The sequence below is a fragment of the Elgaria multicarinata genome, chromosome 12 (assembly GCF_023053635.1).
Source record: "Elgaria multicarinata webbii isolate HBS135686 ecotype San Diego chromosome 12, rElgMul1.1.pri, whole genome shotgun sequence".
Lineage (NCBI taxonomy): Eukaryota > Metazoa > Chordata > Lepidosauria > Squamata > Anguidae > Elgaria > Elgaria multicarinata.
Genome location: NC_086182.1, coordinates 28,885,250 through 28,902,361, shown reverse-complemented (window position 1 = coordinate 28,902,361; position 17,112 = coordinate 28,885,250). Strand labels below are relative to the sequence as shown.

Below are 17,112 nucleotides of genomic sequence, written 5' to 3'. Positions count from 1 at the left end.
TTACAAATGAATGAAATATGTGTTTTCTGATGGTCTTAGGCGACCCCTGTGAAAGGGTCGTTCGACCCCCAAAGGGGTCGCGACCCACAGGTTGAGAACCGCTGCCGTAAACATTCAAGTGGAGTCAGGCGTTTCCCACTTCTAGCTTTAGCCATGCTTTAACTTACCTGTTCGTGAACAAAATCTGGGGATTTTTTACTGTATGTATGTTTGGACTAGCCTTTGAATAAAATAGATCCATTAAACAGCTGTGAATTTGTCCTTTGGTACAGGACGATCGACAAAGCCAAGTATGTCCCTGAACTTGCCTACTTTGGTTTACGACTGCTGTGTTCCCCACTTCACAGCCTAGAAGATCAGGTAAAAACGACGCATCTTCATAGAATCATAGAATAGCAGAGTTGGAAGGGGCCTACAAGGCCATCGAGTCCAACCCCCTGCTCAATGCAGGAATCCACCCTAAAGCATCCCTGATAGATGGTTGTCCAGCTGCCTCTTGAAGGCCTCTAGTGTGGGAGAGCCCACAACCTCCCTAGGTAACTGATTCCATTGTCGTACTGCTCTAAAAGTCAGGAAGTTTTTCCTGATGTCCAACTGGAATCTGGCTTCCTTTAACTTGAGCCTTATGTTGGTGCCTCTCCCCTCTCTGTAGAGAATTCTTAAGGTGTGCATGTGTAAAGGCCTCCTGCTAGTAAAACGGGCTAATGACAACTACTAAGAGCACCGCATTTGGATTTAACTTAAAGGAGGCTTGAAAACACCTTGTCGAGTGGCACAGAGGCAGCCCAGAACCCCCCCCCCCCCAAATGATCCCAGTGGCACTTCCAGGCTTATCCTTAAAAATAGCAAAGCTCATTGCTTTAAGCTGTAAGGGGTTCAAGCAACGCGATCCGTCACCACCACCCCGTTCCATTTTGCTTTTTCGTCTCGCACTCAAACGTGCACCGTTCTGGATTTTCCACCTCTTGGGCCAGCCATTTGGAAGGGCTTCAGTCACTAAGATTTTCTCTCTCCGACTTGTGTTCTGTAACCACATCTGTAACTTGTGTCACAGACACACACACACACACACACCTGTGCATGTGTTTCTGAGATCCTTTTGGAGGGTTTCCTCAGCATGGAAACCAAGTATACCTCTGTCTGTTTCCAAACCCAGACCCACAAACATCCTACAGTTCATGGCTTTGCCTGCTAGAGGGAGTTTTGGTACCGTTGCAAATGACTGATGTGTGGCATTTCACGACGAGGGGAGGTAGAGCAAATTCCATGGAAGCCTTCCCACACAGTTTTGAACGGGGCTCCCACAAACCCTCAGCGAATCCTTCCTTTTTGATTTCCGCAGTTCCCTGTAAGGCTGAACCTTTCATGCTTCTATTTAACTGAGACTTTTCTGTGCAAAACTCTCTTTCCGTAGGGTTTTTAATTTTGAGCACCGCCTGGCTGAACTGAGGTGCGTGGCGTGTGTAGGCGTGAGAAAGCGTGTCGAAGAGGAGCAGGCTGCAAGAATTGGGATATATTTATATCCCTCAGTCCGTCAGGCCTTGGGGTAGGAGGTCTGGCTTGGCAGCTAAAAATTGCCATGCAGGACGTAACGAAAAACACAGCACGCAAGCCGCCTTCTGTTGAAATAGGCAGCAGGCCCTCAATTTTGATGTTTAACTCAGTTGGAGGCTCCGCTCTTGTGCTCAAAGTAGGGATGGGTAACTGGCAATCCAGTATTAACTATGTGAAGAACGGCCAAGATGACTGCGCTCTTGCTCAGACTTGTTCAGACCTCTGGGCAGGGAGGGAGGGGGGGGAGCACCTGGGAAGTTATCAGCCTAACTCAAGGTCCTGCTAATTGGATGCTGACTCGCTTCAGCTGTGGGGAAAATGACCTGGTGGGGAGGGGGCCCATTTTCAAGGGAGGGGGGAGCCTGAGGCCTGAATGAGGTTTTGGATTGGTTGGCATGCAGGGGGCCATGGCACTGCCAGGAATAAAGGAGTGGGCAACCAGGGGCCAGCCATCTTCCCTGGAACTACACGCGTGTGGAACGGGAGATCCCCAGCAAGCTGGGTTATGGCTCGGTTTTATTTATTTATTTATTTATTTATTTATTGCACTTATATTCCGCTCCCATAGCCAGGGCTCTCTGGGCGGTTTACAGAAATTCTAAAATTAAGATAAAATCGAGTATGCAAAATGTAAAATTCTAAAACACAGAACATACACACATGAAGACCTTTTTGTTCTCCCAGCATTTTAACAGTCTATAAATACATTTTAACTTGGTGTTTTAAATTTGTAATTTTGCATTGCTGCTGTTTTTTATCTGGTTGAGCTTTTGTATTGTATTTTATAGTATGGTTTTATACTGTTGTTTTATACTTTGAATGTTTTTGATTTTTGTGAACCGCCCAGAGAGCTCTGGCTATTGGGCGGTATAGAAATGTAATAAATAAATAAATAAATAAATAAAGCATTAACAACCGTTAAAAAACAAAACAAAAACGTGGGTGATTAAGATGTGCCGCCATATGCCTGGGCAAAGAGGAAAGTCTTAACCTGGCCCAGAAAGATAGCAGCGTTGGCGCCAGGCGAGCCTCGTCAGGGAGATCATTCCACAGTCTGGGGGCCACCACCGAAAAGGCCCTGTCCCTCGTTGCCACACTCCGAGCCTCTCTCGGAGTAGGCACCCGGAGGAGGACCTTAGATGTTGAACGTAGTGACCGGGTATATTCACGTCGGGAGAGGCGTTCCGTCAGGGATTGTGGTCCCAAGCCGTGTAAGGCTTTATAGGTCAAAACCAGCACCTTGAACTGGGCTCAGAAACATACAGGCAGCCAGTGCAAGCGGACCAGAGCAGGTGTTATATGGTTGAACCTTCTGGTTCCCGAACCTTTTAGAAAGTTTTTTTGTGTTTTAAGTGCTCCAGGGAGGACTAGTCGCGTTTGGGGTGTGATTTCTGGTGGGCTAAAGTTTTAAGTGGTTGATTGCTGTTTGATTGCTGCTAAAACCTACCTCAATCCTCTTCCCTCATCCCCCCTCTCTCTCCCTTCCATTTATGTCCCTTTGATTGTGCTTTTGACTGGGGCCTTAAGTGTTAGATTCAGTGAGTGTGGTTATTCTCCGAAGGGCTGGCTAATACCGTCTTGGCGCGGGGTTAGGGGGGTGAGGATCTGGGTTACTGGGAGATTGGTCCAGAGCCTACCTTGCAGGGAGGTTCGGTGGACCCCAGCCTTCCTTCACAAACTGAATCTATGCTGATGGGGCCTCTTACATGCCTTTTACCGGAGGAGGGGGTGGCTTGTGTGTGGGATATCTCGGTGCACTGGTGCTAGGGCCACTGTGTGAACACAGTTCTGGACTAGATGGATCCTTGGTCTGATCCAGTATGGCACCTCTTACATCCTTAAGTTTCAAGGCATCACTGTTTGAGTTCAGCATGCACTTGCTGGGTACACTGATTTTGTCAGGAAAAGTTGGCAGCACGGAGAACTCTCCGTGATGCCCATCAACCATCCATTGTCTTCCCTCCCCCTTCCTTCTGTTCTAGGTTCTGCGCCGAGTGCTCCATCGATTTCTCAACATCATCCTCATGTTGGGAAGGAGAGAAGGATCCAGCGCTGCGTCAGCTACTATTCCATCTCAGGTCATTGGTGCCAGGGACCAGGCCATCAAATTCATCAGGTGAAGCTCAAACGCAGCTGTTCCTTGGCTTTTCTGCATCTGTGCAGAGCTGCGTTACAACCGCGATTACTTGGCAATTTCTCTTGGGTGGTTTTAGCAATGCATCCTTCACACAAGCGGCCCGAACGCCCGTGTACTTTAAAATTCCGACGGACTGTGTACATCTGTAAACTGACCAACACAATAGTACTTGTGATTATTTCTGTTATAAATTTGGCAACTCATTGGCCCAGGGTTATCTTGTCGGTCTCTTAACACTGGGAGTATTTATACTAACTGCGTGCAAGGCCGCTTCATACGTTAGCTCAAAATAGATCTGATCTCTTGCGAAATGTGGGTTTGTCCCGCCCGGCCTTCTCCTCAAATCAGGGGTACATCTCTTGTTTTCTGCAGCTCTCTCGCAGAAGAACTCAAAGCAGCCGTCTTCCCTGTGTTGCGGATCTTATTACAGCATATGTGTGTCAAGGTAGGGTTTTTTCTGTGGCTGCATTGAATCTCCCCACCCACCTTTTTCTGGAAAAAGGAGCACTTGTTCTCCTATTGCTGGCTGTTAATTTACAGCAGTGACGAGGCAGGTGTTTTCATTTGGTTGACCAGCTGGGACTTCGCTCAGGCTGGCTTTGGCCCAAGGGTTGCCAGTTACTGACCCCCGTATAGCCTGAGCCTAGTGTTGCCTTTCAGCAACGTACAGATGAACATATAGTTCTTAGGAGCTTGTTTTGTTATTTATTTTTATTTATTTATTTATTACATTTTTATACCGCCCAATAGCCGAAACTCTCTCTAGAGTTAAACATCATTGGGGTACTGGGAAATGCCACCAGGTAAAGTAACCTGTCACATAGCGGAGGTAAACTTTTTTTTTGTTTTCAAATCTAGGTCTTGGATCTGTGTCTGTTGAGGACTTTTGCAATAATTGAATGCCATTTATGATGTAACAGAACACTGTGCTGTCATTCAAAGCATCATGCTGATCCTGTTGTACTCTGGCTTGCTCCCTGCCCACACATGGCAACAGAAGGCTGTCATTTACTTGGGCTGGTTGTTCAGCCAGGACGTAACTTGGGCTGGGTCTGTCCCAAGAGTGCAGAACTGCAGGCCTGGGGACCAAATCTTGGCCCACCTGGGTTCCCCAGATAGCACCTCCCCCTTTCCCCCAACACTGATCATTGACTGGTTTCCTAGGTTTTCTCCTAAGTCTTAGATACAGGCAGTTTGAGCTTTAAGCTAAATCATACTGGTGTGTTTTTGTGTGTATGTGTGTGTGTGTTTTGTTTTTTGTTACTTTGCCCCCCCCCCCCCCATCTGCCACTGCAATGTGGCCCCCGAGAGCTTCTCCGGCGTGGAATCTGGCCCTCCTGCTGAAAGAGGTTCTGCACCCCTGGTCTAGTCTAAGGGCTGTCCGTCGCCAGCCTCGATCCTGCTCCAGATACTGAAGCCGTCGTTATGGCAGGCAATCCGGCTTCAAGTAGCCGTGACGATTTCCTTTATCCGTTTCATGGCAGGTGCCTGATAAGTCGGAATATCGAACGTACGCAGCGCTGGCTTTGGCACAGCTGCTCTACAAGTTCCCGTGTGCGGAACACGCCGACTTCATGGCGTGGCTGTATCGCTACTCACGCAATGACAAGGTGAGGGGACGGTGGCTTGAACGCAGTGGCCCCTTGGGGTGCCAATGTACATCCTTTGTGTACAGCGTCATCGGGGCGATCCATCGAATTTTCAGCCGGCCTCTGCTCACCCTTGGCAAACGGCGGTGTCCTTTCGGCACCACGCTTCTCGGCTACGGGCAAAGTCTTGCGTGCTTCTCCCAACAGATCTCTTACCGGGTGTTTGCCCTTGATGCCGCCGTGGCCCTGCTGGACCTTCCCGAGCGGGATCAGGACATGGGTGCCTTGTCTGAGGAGCAGCAGACGTTCCTGAAACACAAGTTCCTGGTGCAGGTCATGGTATTCGGCCGGTGCTCAGACAAATCGCCGACGGTCCGCAGCAAGGCGCTTTCGAGCTTTGCTCACTGCCTGGAAACCAAAGCCGCATCGAGCGCAGAGACCATCCAGGAGCTGCTGCAAGGCGGTACGTAGGGTGGGAAGAAGGTAGTGTTGCTAATGGCCAGAGAGCCTTCATGATGTCTTGGCTGGATTGTCAGGCTTAGGGGCTTGTGGAATCTGGAATCAAACCCCCGCTTATCCATCAAACCCGGTGGTGGCTTGGGGCTGGTCAGTATCTCTCAGCCTGCGCTCCGTCTCCCAGGGTTGTTATTGGGGCGGGGAAAGGGGAGAAATGTGGGATGACCCCCCTTAAGCATCTCTGAGCTCCTAGAACATCTACGCAGCATGCTTCAGTACAGCAGGTGCCCCCAAAAGAAGTGACCTGCAGGGGTTTCAGATGTGAGTTGACAGCCTTACTGAAGTCCCCACCTGGGTAGGGCTCAGAGGTTGTCAGTTGCTCCCCCCCCAAAAAATCCTGCTTCACGTGGGGCTGCCCTGGCATGGGTCCTTCATAGGCTGTCAAATTGCATTTAACCTTCTTCTCCTGACTACCCCCCACAGTCGCTGTTTCTACAGTATCTGACTCAGACACACCAGCTCAGACGTTCTTCACTGATACCGAGGGTGAGTAAAACAGTCTAATGGCGGTGCCACTCTTAAGGTTGCCACGCTTGTCCCTTAGTGTTCCAGTGGCGCTTGGCGTCTGCTTAAACCCATTAGAAATGCGATGAAGAGAGGATGTCAAAACATCTCAGGGACCAGGTTGTGTCCTATGCGCCTGCCCGGGTTTTCAGTTTTTCAGGGGAAGCCCTTCTTTCTGCCCCACGTTTGGTGGGGAATTCGAGAGAGGACCTTCTCACCGACCATGATTATCATCATCATCTATAATAGAATAAAACAACGTTCAGGCAGGCCTTAGGCTTGATGACCTGATTTGTTTATGGTCACTGTGTGTATCAGTTTTTATTGATGTTTTATATCTGCCCTGTTCTTGGGTTGCATTTAGTGGTTGATTTGTATTTTATCTTTTACCACCATTAGCTGCTTGAGCACTATTTGGTGGAAAGGCAGGCTGCAAATACACAAATACATCTTTTCGCTACGGGAGCATGCCTTTGCCAAGGCTGTATTCCTAGACAGCGGAGAGGGAGTTCCACCACCTGGTCACCTCTTCAGTCAACGTCCCATTCAGTATACACCCATAAAACAGAAATGGGGTGGGGTTGAAGAGCGCTGAAAGGCCTGTCGTTGGTCCCTGATTGTTCACTAGATCTCTTTGGTTGAGCATAAAATAGAATGATTTGAAAGTCACACAGCACATAGTTAAATTATGGAACTCCCTACCACAAGATGTAGTGATTGCCACCCATTTGGATGGCTTTGAAAGGAGGTCGGATAAATTCCTGGAGGAGAAGGCTATCCATGGCTACTAGCCCTGATGGTTGTGTGCTATCTCCAGTATTCAAGACAATAAGTCTGTGTGCACCAGTTGCTGGGGAACATGGGTGGGAAGGTGGTGCTGCACCATGTCTTGCTTGTTCATCCCTGGCCGACGGCTGGTTGGCCACTGTGTGAACAGAGTGCTGGACTAGATGGACCCTTGGTCTGATCCAGCAGGGCTCTTCTTATGTCTGTAGACTGGTCAACAGATTATCCTCCCTCCACCACTGCACATTTATTCCCTGCTCCTGCCCCATAGCTGCCTCAGCTTCTTGCATTCCTTAAAATACCATGCCATTGTGGTGTCATAGCATCTCAATGACATCGTATTTTCCTCCAGCTGCTGTGTGATGGCCAACACCAGTCTTTATGATGTCACAACACAGCCAGCAGCCGCATCGCCCTGGGCTTCTTTGAGATCCCCTCCGGGTTGTCAGATCAACCGTTTTTGTGGTGGCTGTGGGTGAAGGGACCTTGGCAAACGTCTGCCATCTGTGATACGTGACTTTATTGCGGTTGCTTTTTAAAGGTCTCTCTCGTCGGAAGACTTTCCCAACATTCAAAACCATCGAAGTAACAGACAAACGAGACATCACTCAATTTGATGGTATGCTGGACCCATAACTGGATTTTCTGTTTTGTTTGCTAGTTCTCGCATTCCTGGTTTTCTTGACGTATACTGTCACTTCTTGATTTTAAAATTAAGAAAATAATCCCCTGTGTAGAATATTGATTGCTTTATAGAGAGAGAGTTCACATATTTGGACATTCTTACACATAAGGCACTCTTTAGGAATTGTGTGTGCATGCATGTGCATAAACACCTCTGTAGGAATTTTTTTAACCTGTGGATAAAGAACCTTGGGCGTTGTAGTTCTTTCTAGAATCTGGCAATTCTTAAAGGTGTCTAGCTCCTTGATGAAGATTTCAGTTCCTATGGTGGTTGGAAGATGGGGAGACTTATTTTTATTACTTTTATTTATTATAGCACTTTCTCTCCCCCCCCCCTTTAGCCAAAAAAAAAAAGGCTCTCGGGGCGCTTTACAAAAATATTTCTTAAGTCAGTCTCTGCCCACAGGCTTACAATCTAAAAAATAAATAAATCATGACACAAAAGGAAAGAGGATTGGGAGGGAGGAGGAAAATAAAACTAATACAGGTACTGAAGTTCAGCAGCTTCTTCCTTTCCCTCACCCTCTAATAGCCTCATACAGATCCAGACATGATAGAGGGATGCCTTGTTGCTGCTTCCTTTCCCTCTTAGGCTACAATCCTATACCCATACTCGGAAGTAAGTCCTATTCAAGTCAGTGGCGTTTACTTCGGAGTCTATATGCATGTAGGATTTCACCGATAAACTGGCAGTTGAGCAAGGGGGAAACTGAGGTTATCGGGATTCTATCTGCTTGATTTTTAGCCCTGCAGGTATGTGGAATACAGCCAGTTATAAAACTTTGGTTCTCTGTTGGGAGGTGATGATAAAGCCACACACACATATGACTGAAGTAATGTAGTGGCTTTTTTTATCTCTTTTTATGTACATTGCCGAGGGCACTTTGGGTTGAAAAGGTGACATGACGGGTTTATAAATAAGACCGTGAGCCGGGAAGGTTCAAATCTCACCTCAGCTGCCGATTTATTAAATGGCCTCCAGCAAGCCAGTATCTCTGTCCTGACCCTTCTGCCACCGTGCCCTGACACACACACACACACACACACACCTGTAATATGGCAGTGATGTGACTGACCTACTTTTACAGCACTGTTTAATCCCCTGAAGATAGAACGGTGTCCCCCAGCCAATAAAACACCAAGGTTTGAGCTGAGGGAGTCGCAAATGGGGATGGGGGGACACTTCGCTGTATGTTTGAAGAAAAGAGACAGGATGGGAAAAGGGCAGTTCAAGGAGGAGCGCAAAAGGGGTCCGGCTGGAGGGGAGTGAGGGAAAAGAGGCGAAAACCAGCTGTGAAGATAGAAGAGCCGACCAACCTCCTGACCTAGGAAGCGAGCAGGGGAGATGCAGCCTGAGGCCAACGCAGATCTGAAGGAGCAAAGCAAGAGGGTCCGGAGCAAGCTACTGCCGCGGAGCAGGAGAGGTTGCAGCGCGCTCGGCCTCGTCATCGTGACTCACCCGTTCAGAGGTTTTGACACTGCTAGTCCTTCGGCTAGGAAGTAATACAGGCTACTTTTGTGCGTACTTTTCTGGTGTGAAGTCCTGCAAGCGCTGGCTGAAGCTCTTCCCTTTACATCCCACCCCAATTGGGATGGCAAACAGCGCAGGAGTGAGGTGCCCGATGTAGCTGGTGCTTGGAAGAAACGCTCCTGCAAGCGTCAGTGGAGTCGCTTTGTCTGTGCAGAGTTCTCCGTGCCTCTCCCTCTCCGTCCCCCTCTCTCTCTCTCTCTCTCTGCACAGAGAAAGGGGAGTGAGCAGGATGGGGACAGGTGACATCAGGGGAGGGGCTTTGGAGAAGGGAGGGGGACAAAGAGCCAGTCCACCAGAATGGTCAGGGGGTGATTTCACTCCTGAACCAAAATGGTTTTCCTGCTCTTGGTCCATAGGAGGAACCGTGCTAGATCATAACAGTGCTGGTTATGACCTATAAAGCCTTATATGGCTCGGGTCCAGGTTATCTGAAAGACGGTGTTCTCCCTTATGAGCCTGCCCGTGCTTTCAGATCTTCTGGAGAAGCCCTTCTTTCACTCCCACCATCTTCACAGGCGCACTTGGTGGGAACATGGGACAGGGCCTTCTCGGTGGCTGCTCCGGTGCTCTGGAACTCTCTTCCCTGGCAAACTAGACTGGCTCCCTCCTTGATGGGCTTGCAGAAGCAGGCAAAAACTTCTTTGTTCCGGCAGGCCTTTGGCGAATGATCTGGGCCTCCGTCTACGCTAAGGACTTGTAAATTTGTTGCGTATTTTAAATGTTTTATTTATTTATTTATTTAAAGCATTTTTATAGCGCCGCCTTACCATTTCTGGCATCGAGGTGCTTTACAATAACATAAAACAATTCCATTGAAACCCTCAACCCACATTAAAACGATTCCATTAATTCCATTAATGGTTGTTCACCCTCAAACCATTAAAAGCCATTATGTTTTAATATTGTAATATACTTAATGTTTTTAACTTCTGTATATTTCTTTTCATAGGTTTTTAAATGTATATGTTTTAAAGTTTGTAAGGCCGCCATGAGGCCCAGTACTGGGCAAAAAGCGGGATCCAAATAAATATAAGAATTATAATATAATTAATAATAAACAAAGGCCCCTCTAATCCAGAGCCTCGTGTGGCGCAGAGCGGTAAAGCAGCAGTTTCTGCAGCCGAAACTCTCCCCACGGCCTGAGTTCGATTCCAGCGGAAGCTGGTTTCAGGCAGCCGGCTCAGGTCGACTCAGCCTTCCATCCTCCTGAGGTCGGTAAAATGAGTACCCAGTTAGCTGGGGGAAAGGTAATCACAGCCGGGGAAGGCAACGGCGAACCACCCCACTATAAGGCCTGCCAAGAAAATGTCAGCGAAAGCAGGCGTCCCTCTAGGAGTCAGCAATGACAAGTGCTTTGCACGGGAGGTTCCTTTCCTTTCCTTTCTTTCCCCCTAATCCAGCATCCTCTTTCGCAGAGTGGCCAGCCCACGTCCAAGGCTTGAAGGGTGCGAGTCCTTTCCTGCTGGCGCTGTCCAGCATCTGGTCTTCATTCCAGATCGCCATTACGACACCACGGTGGTTTTAACAAGCCGAGGTTCCTGGCTTAAAGTGACACACAAAGACCAGCCAATGAATGCAGGGCGCTTTCATTGCTTGAAATGCTCTTAAGCAAAATGCTAAATTCTCGCGGTGTTCTGCTGAGCATAAGACCGTTCCAGGATGCTCTTCCTTACTTCTTTCCTGCTTGCTCCAACAGGAAAGGAGATCATGACCATGTTGAGGCTGAGAGCTGGAGACGAGAAGACAAACGTTAGGAAATCGGCTCTTCAGGTACGTCCCTCGCTCCCTTGGGTGCTCCCAACGCTGACAGAGGCTGTTCTTTTAAAAGTAGCCATCTGTGCAATAAATCGAAAAGGGATGTGTAAGAATTCCCCGGATGCTACGTGCTTCATATTAACAGTCTTTCGAACGGCAACTTCTAGCGATTTCAAGTGACAGGACTGTAGCCTGTAGAAACAAGAATCCCAAGTTTTGCAAAAGTGCAAAAAAAAAAATTGAAAATTAGGGAAAAACACCACACACACACACACACACACACACACACACACACACAAAATGCCCCTCAATGAGGTCTGAGCTTGCTTAGTGACCACAGACAGCTGGGTGTCTGCTGGAGGAAGGAAATTTAGAGTGTCCCTGGAGATGGCGTGGCTGAAACACCGAACGTGAGCGCTGCACGCTGCAACATTTCGTTGCGGGTCCCAATAATTGAGAAAAATTTCTGAATGTTAGAAAAGCTGCTTTACGCTGCGTCGTACCCTTGGCCCACTTACCGCAGTACTGTCAACCGTGACTGGCAGCAGCCCTTCAGAGTCCTGCGGCTTCAAAGTCGGAGAAAGGCTTGTCCCCAGAGGACAGTGTCATGGTTACCATGGCGAGTGTGACGCGTGTAATTGTTGAAGCCAATGCAGTGTAGTGGCTAAAGTGTTTGACTGGGAGTCAGGAGATCAGCGTTCTAGTCCCTACTCAGCCATGGAAGCTCACTGGGTGACTTTGGGCCAGTCACAGACTCTCACAGAGTGGTGGTTGTGTGGATAAAATGGAGAGGAGGAGGGTTATGTATGCCACCTTGGGTTCCTTGGAGGATAAAGGGAAGGGAAAGGAACCTCTCATGCAAACACTAAGTCATTACTGACTCTTGGAGGGACGCCAGCTTTCGCTAACGTTTTCTTGGCAAGCCTTATAGCGGGGTGGTTTGCCGTTGCCTTCCCCGGCCGTGATTACCTTTCCCCCAGCTAACTGGGTGCTCATTTTACCGACCTCAGGAGGATGGAAGGCTGAGTCGACTGCCTGAGAACCAGCTTCCGCTGGGATCGAACTCAGGCCGTGGGGAGAGTTTCAGCTGCAGAAACTGCTGCTTTACTGATCTGCGCCACACGATAAAGTGGGATATAAATGCAATAAATACATAAAGAGCCCTGGTCATTCCCGTCTGCTGCCACTTGGAATTGAACCTGCGTCCTCTTCCATGAAAAGCCGGTGCTCTTAACACTGAGCTACGGTCTCTTCTCTGGGCCCCATCTTTGAAACTGTAAATGTATTTCTGGGGCCATTGGGCTTGGGTGGGCTATACGTCTATGTAAACCAAATTATCCCAGATTGGTACCGATAATGGCTATGAGAGAGAGTTCCTGTCCCTGGAAACGACATCGAATGATAAATGACTACGAAAAGTGGCCTTAACTAGGGCGAATACTTGATCTCCTGTTGAGAGATTTATTACTAGGTAATGAAATATGTAAGCCTGAATAAATCACTTTTTAACATTTAAACCCTCATGTTTAGAATATTTATAGTGGCGTAATGGGTTTGTGTGGCAGGGTAACGAATTGGCGCGCATTTAAATGCAGAGGCTGCGGAAACGCCGGTTGTGCTGAACGTTGTTGCTGTCTGTAATTTACACCGTCGGAAGAATCAACTTGGTGCAGCCCACCGTCCGTGCAGGGTGGCCGGCATCTGGGGGAAAGGGAGGCCACTGGCATGATGGCTGTGGAATTTGGAGCTCAAGTTGCCCAATAATAATAATAATAATAATTATTATTATTATTATTATTATTATTATTTATTACCTGACTTTCCCTCTGGATCATTGCGTGGAAAAACATTGGATACAAATACCATAAAATGGGAATAAAATTGATTGAAAACGTATAAAACTGATAGAATATTAAAATAACAGTCAAATACCTTAAGCCTCGTGTGGCGCAGAGTGGTAAAGCAGCAGTTTCTGCAGCTGAAACTCCCCCTACGGCCTGAGTTCGATCCCAGCGGAAGCTGGTTTCAGGTAGCCAGCTCTGGTCGACTCAGCCTTCCATCCTCCCGAGGTCGGTAAAATGATTACCCAGTTAGCTGGGGGAAAGGTAATAATGGCCTGAGGCAACGGCAAACCACCCCGCTATAAGGCCTGCCAAGAAAACGTTAGCGAAAGCTGGTGTCCCTCCAAGAGTCAACAATGATTCAGTGCTTGCACGAGAGGTTCCTTTCTTTTCCTTTCAACTGGGTAGGCCTGCAGGAAGAGATCAGTCTTTTTAGCCTCCTTGAGTTCGAAAAGGCTATTGAGTTGACAAATCTCTCCCGACAGGCCTTCCATCACGCCTCCTTCCATCACCACCCCTAGTGCAGCCTTCCTCAACCTGGGGCGCTCCATGTGTTGGACTGCATCTCCCAGAATGCCCCAGCCAGCTGGCTGGGGCATTCTGGGAGTTGTAGTCCAACACATCTGGAGCTCCCCAGGTTGAGGAAGGCTGCCCTAGTGCTCACCATGATGGGAGATTGTGTCCCAATGCTACAGCTCTAAAACAAGTTGTTGTGATGATCCAGATGTTCTGAGCAGCATGTGTATATGGGGGAGGGAGGGGATCAGACCAATGGAGACAGAGGAAAGCACATCCAATAAGAGACAAGGCCTTAATTCAAAATGAGTCTTGCACTATTTTGTAGAAATGTCCTTTCTAATCCAAGAGTTGTCGCAAAATACGCAGATCCTTCTCTGTTTCCTTTGTCGGTCACATCTTGTTCTTTTCCAAAGTTCGCTTCAGTCAAAGCTCACTATTTTTTTTTACCCCCAATTGAAAGCAGCTGTTGTGGATCGGCTTTTCGCCAGATGTGTATGAACCTCCCTTGCATGACCGTGTTTTCCTGTGTGTTTGACGCACGGCTTATCTGACGTCTAGGTATTGATGAGCATCTTGAAGCATCATGTGATTCCGTGCACCCCGGAAGACTTGGCCACGCTTCAGGATCGCTGTCGGGATCCTGCCGTCTCTGTGAGGAAGCAAGCCCTGCAGTCCATTACGGATCTCTTACTGGTGAGCCCACGCGTTGTCACTGCTCCTAGGCATGGGTGGGTCTGAAACTAGACCGTGGCCACACGCACCTGAAATCTGTAGAATTCAGCACCTGAGCACGTTCTGCACTGATACGTTGGAATTACGCAGCCCTGAGTTAATGTGCATAACTTTCCCTAATTCAGTCTGCCGTTATTCTTTTGCCTACTTTATTGTGTGCTTTGCTGAGCCTCGTGTGGCGCAGAGAAGTAAAGTAGCAGTTTCTGCAGCTGAAACTCTCCCTATGGCCTGAGTTCGATCCCAGCGGAAGCTGGTTTCAGGCAGCCGGCTCGGGTCGACTCAGCCTTCCATCCTCCCGAGGTCGGTAAAATGAGTACCCAGTTAGCTGGAGGAAAGGGAATCACGGCCGGGGAAGGCAACGGCAAACCACCCCGCTATAAGGCCTGCCAAGAAAACATCAGCGAAAGCTGGCATCCCTCCAAGAGTCAGTAATGACTCAGTGCTTGCACGAGAGGTTCCTTTCCTTTCCTTGCTGTTCATGGGGAGGGGGGCAAGGAGTCTTCCAGGAAAGTGAGGCTCCATCCCCAACCTTGGGAAACCTTATTTTGCCATCTCTCCGGGTTCTGAAATTTCAGCCCCCACACTCCAAGCACCTCTTTGCGCAGCCACAACGGCTAGAAACTTGCCTTTTACAAAAATAAAAGCTCACCCGTGTGGCTCTTCTCTTAAAGAATGGAAAGCTTTGGCATGTCTCTTGCAGTGCAGGCTTTTCTGTTTCTCCAAATGCACCTAATAAATTCAGTTTTTATGTATGCTGTATGTTGGGCTTGGAGCCAGTAGTGTCGTTCTGCCCGCGAAATGGGAATCACTGGTACTGCTGCCTTCAGCTGGCTTCTCAAGATGTCTCGTCTCCTTTCAGTCTCAGCCATACAACGTCCTAATCCAGAAGGCCTGGCTGACGGGCGTCATCCCTGTTGTCATGGACTGCGAGAACTCAGTGCAGGAGAAAGCCTTGGACTGCCTTGACCACCTCTTGCTGCAGCCTGTGAAGCACTGTAACAAATTCAGCCCTCGGGACGAAAGCCAAGCACTGGCCTGGGACCTTCTCACGTTGCTCACAAAGGAGTGTCAAGAGCTAAGGTAGGGTATGTAGCACCTGAGCATGTGCAGGGCTGTGTCTGTAATCCTGCACCCAGCTATTCACATGTATTTATACTTACTAAAACATTTGTATCCTGCCTGGCGTGCGGATAAAATCAGGGCAGTGTAAAACATTAAATTCTATACGCAGCTAAAACCATATTAAATCGTTATCGAATTAAAACATGTCAGATCCTGCTGTTGCTCTTGGCACATGATCCTCTGTAAATGTCCAGCCTTTGATTATTGGGAGTCTGTTCCTTGAATGCTGTGTTTCCATGTTAGAAAGAGGAAAAAGCACAGCATCTTTCTGGGTGTGCAGGATTTATTTTATTTAACAGAAGTGTCTATACCACCCTTTAGTAGAAAATCCCTGGGTTGTTTACATAAAAGGAAAATGTAGAATGATTGAAATACAGATTCCTACAAAGTATGGCTTTTTTCCCCCTAAAGTCAAGTTTCTAAGCCTCGTGTGGTGCAGAGTAGTAAGCGACAGTTACTGCAGCTGAAACTCTCCCCACGGCCTGAGTTCGATCCCAGCGGAAGCTGGTTCTCAGAGCCGGCTCAGGTCGCCTCAGCCTTCCATCCTTCCGAGGTCGGTAAAATGAGTCCCCAGCTAGCTGGGGGAAAGGTAACTGTGACTGGGGAAGGCAATGGCAAACCACCCCACTACAAAGTCTGCCAAGAAAACGTCAGCAAAAGCTGGCGTCCCTCTAGGAGTCAGTAATGACTCAAGTGCTTGCACAAGAGGTTCCTTTCCTTTCAAGTTTCTAAAAAAGGAGTTTGAGTCAAGGAGGAAATCGTGACAAGCCGAGGATCGAATCTGGGAACTTTTGCATGCAAAATATGCCGCTGAGCTACGGGGTGGAGCCAGCATGAAAGCACAGTGCCGTCGTGAGCACGATTTCCACCCCACTCTCCAGCTGCAAAGATAGAGACAGAAGGGTTTGGGATTTATTTTGGTACAGTGTGATTGCAGACCTGGGAAGCTATCCTGTTCATGCACCGAGTTTCAGAAGCCCAGCAGGAGACAAGTTGCTGTGCCCTGAAAAGGGGGTAGGATCCTGGCAACCGCAAATTTCTGATTAATTACTACAGACAGCCGAAATGTATGGACCCCTGATGATAAGGGAGAGGGCACTGAGATCTGGGCCTACAATAGTGGCCAGATGGGAACCACTGGCCCTGCTATTTCCTATCTTTTAGTGTAGCCCGTTGCTTTTTAAAGGGCGAAGATTGTTGAATGCTAATTAGAAGCATGTAAGTGAGAGCAGCACCCCTCTGTCATTCTTTGAGAATAACACGTTTGTCTCTTAATTCTGGTGTGCAATATGTTTCTTGTCTGTGACTAAGAGCGTCTAATCTGTGTAGGAAGCAGCAAAAGGAATGAAGTGATGCTTCTAGAATGACAAGAGCACATAATGTTGATTAAAAGCAACATATGTTTTATCCGGCAATAGAGTGTAACAATTTCTGAAATAGAACTCTGGGCTGTTGATCAGGCTGCGTTACGATCTGCAATACCGTCATGATCCTAATTTTGGCCCTCGGACAGTGAACTTGGCGTTTCCATGTGGGCCTGCTGGATCTCCGAAACGCCTCTGTATTTGGCCAAGATGAAGGGTAAAACCCAGATTCTCAGACACTTCCTCATCCACCAAAATCTTTGTCATCTGGGGATTGCGTAGAGAGCTGTCGGAAAGTTTTGCTGAGTTAAATTCAATTTTATCTTCAGTTCCTAGGTCTACAAATCTGCCTTTGTAAAGTTTTCTGATAACCTGAACTGCAGGCTTGGCGTTGTTGCTATGCAGGAACCAAACAGACGGAATGAGTGTTAAGGCATAATGATAAACTTTAGCTGTAGGAACAAGCCTGGGTGAGCCT

The 17,112-nt window shown here is 48.1% G+C and overlaps 1 protein-coding gene across 1 annotated transcript in view; it reads left to right on the top strand.

The window, feature by feature from the left end:
- NCAPD3 (non-SMC condensin II complex subunit D3) overlaps positions 1-17,112 on the top strand; it is a 65,008-nt gene that overhangs the window by 13,531 nt on the left and 34,365 nt on the right. Inside the window, exons 7-16 of the mRNA XM_063138874.1 lie at positions 273-360; positions 3,537-3,670; positions 4,064-4,136; positions 5,176-5,301; positions 5,488-5,743; positions 6,220-6,282; positions 7,628-7,705; positions 10,998-11,071; positions 13,975-14,109; positions 15,008-15,228. Of these exons, the coding sequence (XP_062994944.1) occupies positions 273-360; positions 3,537-3,670; positions 4,064-4,136; positions 5,176-5,301; positions 5,488-5,743; positions 6,220-6,282; positions 7,628-7,705; positions 10,998-11,071; positions 13,975-14,109; positions 15,008-15,228 (1,248 nt within the window). The remainder of the gene's footprint in view (positions 1-272; positions 361-3,536; positions 3,671-4,063; positions 4,137-5,175; positions 5,302-5,487; positions 5,744-6,219; positions 6,283-7,627; positions 7,706-10,997; positions 11,072-13,974; positions 14,110-15,007; positions 15,229-17,112) is intronic.